General features: G+C 44.6%; 1 protein-coding gene across 1 annotated transcript; it reads right to left on the bottom strand.

The window, feature by feature from the left end:
* Positions 1-6,006: 6,006 nt before the first annotated feature.
* On the bottom strand, positions 6,007-6,567 carry LOC122672201. Its single transcript, XM_043869698.1, has one exon. The coding sequence runs from the start codon at positions 6,565-6,567 to the stop codon at positions 6,007-6,009; it is 561 nt and encodes a 186-aa protein (XP_043725633.1).
* Positions 6,568-7,078: the final 511 nt, after the last annotated feature.

Genomic DNA, 7,078 nt, shown 5'->3' with positions numbered 1-7,078 from the left:
TGATGGGGCTGGTGAAGAAACTGAATCATCGTTTTGGGTAACTGCAACATCTCCAGTCTTTGTAGGAACGTTAGTCCACTAGGGTTGAAACACGTGGCTCTGGGTGTAACTTCCCAATAAGTGGGGTAGTTGTCCCTTTAATATTTTTTTTTTTTTTTTTTGCCTTTAAACCGACATTTTGCCCTATAAATAGGGCTAGCACCTTTCATATTTCTACTCCTCAAGGAGAAATGGATTCTTCTGTGTTGTCTTTTTGTTGTTGTTGCATAGAGACTTTGCGCTTCTCATGGTGTTTTGGTTGCCACAATTTTGCCCTGTTTAAGGGTTTCAAGTTTCTGAAGATTAATCTTCTCATAAGTACCATTTTTGGCTTTAATCTTCAATCGACATTTTCCTTCACAACTTTGATCCTCAAGCGACATGCAGTGTCTTTTGGGTTGACTGGCTGTGATGATGCCTCTCTAGGTGCCTTCCCTTTGCCAACTCTTTGGAGAAGGAAGGTTACATTAAAGGGGTGGAGAATCTTGAGGAGGCTGCTCCTTGCCGGCTTCACGGTTAACGTATTTGGCAGGCAGTGGTGTGGATCTATCGGTGCGCTAGAGGACCCAAAAGCCATTGTTTCTCCCAGGATTTTTTGACCTCCTCATTTCTGGTGCCTTGAGAGGAGTAGAAACAGGGCTATTTTGGTGCTTTAGCACGCTGATGGTGAATCCCATTTGGCTAAGTTGCCCTCTCTTGATTCTCGGGGTTGCTGTGTAGCAGGTGGTTTTACTTCATCATGGTCGAGCTCGGTATCGATCATTGTGCCAATGCTACTCCTGTCTCACTCTTCCCCATCCTCAGCTCGTAGTTTTCATCGGCCTTCTTCTGCTCGGGAGTGCTAAGTGGGCTTTCTCCTGGCGATGTGGTTGGCCAATTAGTTTGCCACGTTTTCTCCTTATTAAAGACTTGTTCTGAAATCGAGCATAGCTTCATCGTAGTACTTGTGAACCTTACTGTGTACTTGTATTTGAGAAATGTAATTGCTTTGTAAGTTTGTACTCGCATACTTGTATCAGTGTACTGAATAAAAGAATCTTGTTATTCGAGTAATCTTCTTGGCATATTTTCATCTTTCTGTATACGCAGTCTTGTATTCCTGTAGAGTGTTTTCTTCCGTAATCAGATGATCGCTTCCTTTCATATATGGAATCCTCCTTGTAATGTAACTCGTCGTTATGTCTAGTTGACCATCATCCTTGCTTTGGGAAAAATGCCCCTATGGTGCAACTCACCATTATGGTCAGATGACCATCATTTTCTTTGGGGAAACGCCCCTATGGTGCAACTCACCATTATGGTCGGGTGACCATTATTTTCTTTGGGGAAACGCCCCTATGGTGCAACTCACCATTATGGTCGGGTGACCATTATTTTCTTTGGGAAAATGCCCCTATGGTGCAACTCACCATTATGTTAATTGCTGGCATATTATCAATAAAAACAATAATATCCGTAGAGAACTCTAATGCTTGCCTTCAACTTTATTGATTAATCATTGATTTTCCACAAATAACACATTTGGAGTTCAAACAACTAACAACTTTGGAATTTAATTTTGGAATTCTAGAAACTGAATACTACCAGAATTCAAACAACTAGGAACTGACCTTTATTGATAAAATTTTCGCAAGTTCTCTGCATTCCAGGATCGTGGTATGGGTATCCCTTCTAGGGTCTCCAAATGATATGCACCTGGGGCTACTTGTTTGGAGACTCTATATGGTCCTTCCCAATTAGGTGATAACTTTCCCATGGATCTCGGGTTTGAGGCTTCCACCTTGAGTAGGACTAGTTCTCCTTGATGGAACTTTCTGGGTTTCCACTTTGTGTTATAGTGGCATGCTGTCCGCTGTTGGGGTACTGCATTTCTTACCCGAGCTGTTTCTCGGATTTCATCCAACAGATCTAAGTTTACTCTTAGCTCTTCATCATTAGCCTCAGGGTTATATAGTTGTACCCTCAGTCAGATTTCTCCTATTTCTACTGGGAGTACTGCCTCAGTTCCATATGCCAGCATGAATGGTGTTTCTCCAGTTGCCAACCTCGTGGTTGTCCGATATGCCCACAGAATATTAGGCAGTTCTTCCACCCACAATCCTTTGGCTATTTCCAGCTTTTTCTTGATTCCATCTAATAGAATTTTGTTCATTGCTTCTGCCAGCCCGTTGGATTGGGGATGGGCTACTGAGGTCTTTCTTAACTGAATTTCATATTGGTCACTAAATTCCTTGAATTTCTGTTTAAACTGCATCCCATTATCAGTAATAAGGGTTCTCGGGATTCCATACCTGTATATAACTGAATGTAGGAAGAATTTCCAGACTTTTGCTATAGTGATGGTTGCCAATGCTTCTGCTTCTACCCATTTGGTGAAATAGTCAATAGCCACCACTACAAATTGCTTGCCTCCAGATGCTTTGGGGAAAGGTTCCAATATGTCCATTCCCCATTGGACAAAGGGCAACGGACTGGAAATTGAAGTGAGCTCGGTTGTAGGTTGACGGGTGATGGGTGCAACCTTCTAACATTTCAGGCATTTGCGGACAAAACTCAGTGCTTCTTTGCGGAGATATGGCTAAAAGTATCCCTGTCTAATGACTTTATGGGCCAGTGCTGTACCCCCCAAGTGTTGTCCACAAATGCCTGTGTGTATCTCCCGAAGTACATACTCTGCTTCAGATGGTCGGAGACATTTCAGATAAGGCATTGCAAATGCCTTTTTATATAGTGTTCCTCCTATCATCGTGTATCGGGCGGCCCTCATTCTGACCTTCTTTGCTTCTTCCTTGTCGATGGGTAGTATGCCCTCCTGGAGATAGTTGATTAATGGATCCATCCAACAAGGTTCCATCTCGATCGGCAATATCTCCTCCGATTGTTCTATGCTCGAGGAAGTTAGTACATCTAGATACACTATTCTGCCCAGATCTTGAAAATCTGAGGTGGCAAGCCTAGAGAGGGCATCTGCAGATGCATTCTGCATCCAAGGTACCTGAAGTATCTCAAAGTAGCTGAATTTCGTGATCAGATCCCGTACTTTTCCCAGACATTGGGTCATCCATGATTCTTTAGCTTCATATTCTCCTTTGACCTGATTGACTATCAGTTGTGAATCACTGTGGACGGTGACACGCTTTACCATCAGACTTAGTGCCAATTTTAATCCTGCAATCAACGCTTCATATTCAGCCTCATTATTGGTTGTCTAGAATTCAAATCTCAGCGCATATTATACAAGTTACCCTCCAGGGCTAGTTAGTATCAATCCGGCCCCACACCCTTGTGCATTGGAGGAACCGTCCACATACAACGTCCAATCTTCCAACCTTACTTCAGGTTCCGCTAGGATGGGGCTTTCTTCTTCAGGAAGCATGCATTCCACAACAAAATCCGCTAGTGCCTGGGCTTTGATGGCAGTCCAGGGTTTATATCGGATGTCAAACTCCCCCAATTCCACGCACCAGGCCACCAACCATCTTGAGTGGTCGGGTTTGGCCAGTATCTTCTTTAAAGGCTAGTCAGTGATCATTTCAATAGTGTAAGCTTGAAAGTATGGCCTTAATTTTTGAGCCGCCATTATCAATGCGTATGCATACTTTTCAACATTGCTATATCTAGTTTTAGCATCTAGGAGGACTTTGCTGATGTAATATATCAGTTTTTGGGTTCGCCTATCTTCTCTGACTAACACCGCACTTACTGCAACAGCGGAGATGGCCAGATAGAGCTGCAATATATCCCCAGGTTCAGGCTTGGCCAAAAGGGGCAATTGCGCCAGATATCTCTTTAGCTCGATAAAAGCAGACTAGCATTTTTTAGTCCATTCGAAGGTGAGCTTGACTCCTTTGGTTTCCCGTTCCCTTGCTCAGTTCTTGAGAGCCTTAAAGAAGGGCAAACAGTGGTCCCCTGAGGTCGAAATGAACCTTTCGATCGCCACTATCCTTCCTGTAAGTTCTTGCAATTCCTTGACTCTTCCAGGCAGATGCATCTCTAGTATTACCTTGATCTTTGCAAGATTTGCCTCGATCCCTCTTCTTGAGACCATAAAACCAAGGAACTTTCCCGAGGTAACCCCAAAGGCGCACTTGGCTGGGTTCAACCTCATCTTACTTTCCCTTAGAACCTGAAATGCCTCATCCAAATCTGCAATGTGATCTCGTGCTTTCAGGCTCTTCACAAGCATATCATCTACATAGACTTCCATGTTTCGGCCTATTTGGTGTTTGAAGAGGTAATTTACCAAGCATTGATAGGAAGCTCCAGCATTTTTTAATCCGAAAGGCATGCAAATATAATAGTATGTATCTCTCCCCGCAATAAAAGAAGTTTTTAATATATCAGGCTCATACATCCTGATCTGATTATACCCTGAATAAGCATCCATGAAAGAAAATATTTCATGGCCTGCTATGGTGTCTATCAATAAATCAATACGAGGCAAAGGGTAGTAATCTTTTGGACAAGCTTTATTCAAATCGGTGAAATCAATACACATTCTCCATTTGCCATTTGGTTTGGGCACCATTACAACATTAGAAAGCCATTCTGTGTAGATGGCTTCCTCGATGAAACCGGCATCAAGCAGCTTGGTTATTTCTTCAATCACCTTTTCTTGTCGTTCCGGTGCAAAGGTTCTCTTCTTCTGGAACACTGGCTTGGCATTGGGATAGACGATGAGCCTATGTTCGGCTATCTTTCTGTCTATTCCGGGCATATCCGCAGCGGACCAGGTGAACACGTCGGCGTTGGTTTTCAGGAACTTTATAAGGGCGATTTTTCTTTCGCCACTCAGCCCTGCACCTATCTGGACGGTGCGGATCACATCTCCTTGCACTAACTCCACGGGGACCAGGTCCTCTGCTGGCTCACTCCTTTCCTGGTCTCCGACATCTTGGTTGTCGTCCATGTGGATCAAATGCATTTAGGGCTCCTTTCCTTTAGTCCTCAGGTATCCTTCATAGCAACGTCTGGTGGTCACCTGGCTTCCTCGGCATTTCCCAACCCCGTGATCAGTAGGGAATTTCATAATGAGGTGTGGTGTTGAGACCACCACTTGCAGTGCATTAAGTTCTGGTCACCCCAATATTCCATTGTGGGTGGAATTCACCTTCACTACCAGAAAGTTCATCATCACCGTAGAGAGTTTGGGTTCCGTCCCCACAGTAACCAGTAGCTCTATTGATCCTTCCACCTGCACCGGGGCCCCATTCAAACCGTATAGTGGAGACTCCACTCATTTTAGCGTCCCAGGTTTCAGGAACATCTTTTCAAAGGCATCGTAGTAGAGGATGTCAGCTGAGCTCCCATTGTCTACCAGGATCCTTCCCACCATGCAGTTGGCTATAACCATCTTGATCACTAAGGCATCATCATGGGGGGGTCTGAATATCCACCAGATCCTCATCAAAGAAGGTTATGGGACAACCCATTCTCCTCCTTTTGATCATGGGCTCAGCCTGCAGTACACTCCGAGCATACTGCTTTCGGGAATTCGAGGTTTCCCCTGCCATACCAGGTCCACCAAATATGGTAGTTATTTCCCTTAAGGGTACATTCTCAGTATGGGGCTTACCTCGGGGGAGTCCTTCTTTATCAACTTGTGTGGATGGCCTTGGTGTTTCTTCTGGCTCCCGAGCTTGGTAATCGGGCTTACGCTCGTTTCCTTCTTTCTTGACAAATTGACCTAGGCGCCCTCTTTGAATGAGAGCCTTAATCTCATCTTTCAGCTGTCTGCACTCGGTATCGTGACAATGATCTTGATGAAAGCGACAGTACTTGCTTTGGCTACGTTCATGTGCCGGCTTAATCATCTTGGACGGCCACCATACGGTAACTTGATCTTTAATTTCATTTAATATATGTGCTCGGGTATGAGTTAGGGCTGTATAGACTGGCTCGGATCCCAGATCAGTAGCTCTAGGAACCTAAGCTTTCCTATCTTCTTTCTTTCTTCCGCCATCTCTGTCATCTCGATGACGCTTCGCGAGGGATCTCCTCCTTCTTTTCTTGAACTTTCTTCTCAGCTTTATCTTCTTTCTCGGCTGTAAGAACTTCAACCAAATTGATATATTTTTCACATCTAGAAAAAAATTCATACATATCTCTTGGTTCATCCATGATCAAGGATTTCTTCAACTCGACATCTCGTATTCCGCTACGCAGCGCCTGGAACTTCACTATTGGATCCAAATTTTGCACCTCCAAAGCCTCTTTATTGAACCGGGTAAGAAAACCCCTGATGGACTCATCGGGGCGTTGCTTTATGGCCAGTAGATTAGCGGCTGTCTTCTTATGAACCCTACTGCTCACAAAGTGAGCCAAGAAGGCCTGTCCCAAGTTGGTGAAATTGGAAAGAAACCGTGGAGGGAGCCGAGAGAACCATTGCTGCGCCCCTCCTTTCAGGGTGGAGGGGAAAGCCCTACACATTATAGCATCAAAGGCGCCTTGAAAGAACAAGAGGGGCTTGAAGGTTTCCAAGTGATCTTTTGGATCTATGGTGCCAACATATTGTTCTACAGTTGGCATCTTGAACCCTTTTGGGAGAGGCTCCAATCGCACTTCATCCGTAAATGCCAAATCCGTAGTGAAGTGAAAATTATGAACTGGAGCTTAGTTCTTTCCCCTTATAACTTCTTGAATCTGGTCTTGGAGCTCCAAAAATTTGTCATTCAGAGCTTGTTCGACCTTTGTCATATGTGAATCTTGATTCTTGGTGTTCCCTCGTGCCTCTTTATTCCTTCGTCTGGTGTTGTTTGCATTGCTATGGTTCTCGCTATGCTCTGGTGAACGAGATCTTTCTCCGTTTGGCGGCGAAGGAGGGGGTATTGGAATTCCCTGCAAAAGACCACGTTGCATTTCCAGCATCTGCCTCATCTTATCATCCCAGTGGGCCTACATCGCCTCCAATTGTTCCACGATTACGTACCGCAGAGGATCCTCCGAGAGTCTTGGCTGAGATTCCTCCTGACGTAGCGGCTCCTGGTCTTCTGGGATGAGATTTTCACCTTCTTACAGGGAAGCCGTTGGTCAGGGCAAG

Source organism: Telopea speciosissima, chromosome 8 (genome assembly GCF_018873765.1).
Source record: "Telopea speciosissima isolate NSW1024214 ecotype Mountain lineage chromosome 8, Tspe_v1, whole genome shotgun sequence".
NCBI classification, from domain to species: Eukaryota; Viridiplantae; Streptophyta; class Magnoliopsida; order Proteales; family Proteaceae; genus Telopea; species Telopea speciosissima.
The sequence above is the reverse complement of the archived record's forward strand: the minus strand, read 5'-3'. Positions and strand labels throughout refer to the sequence as shown.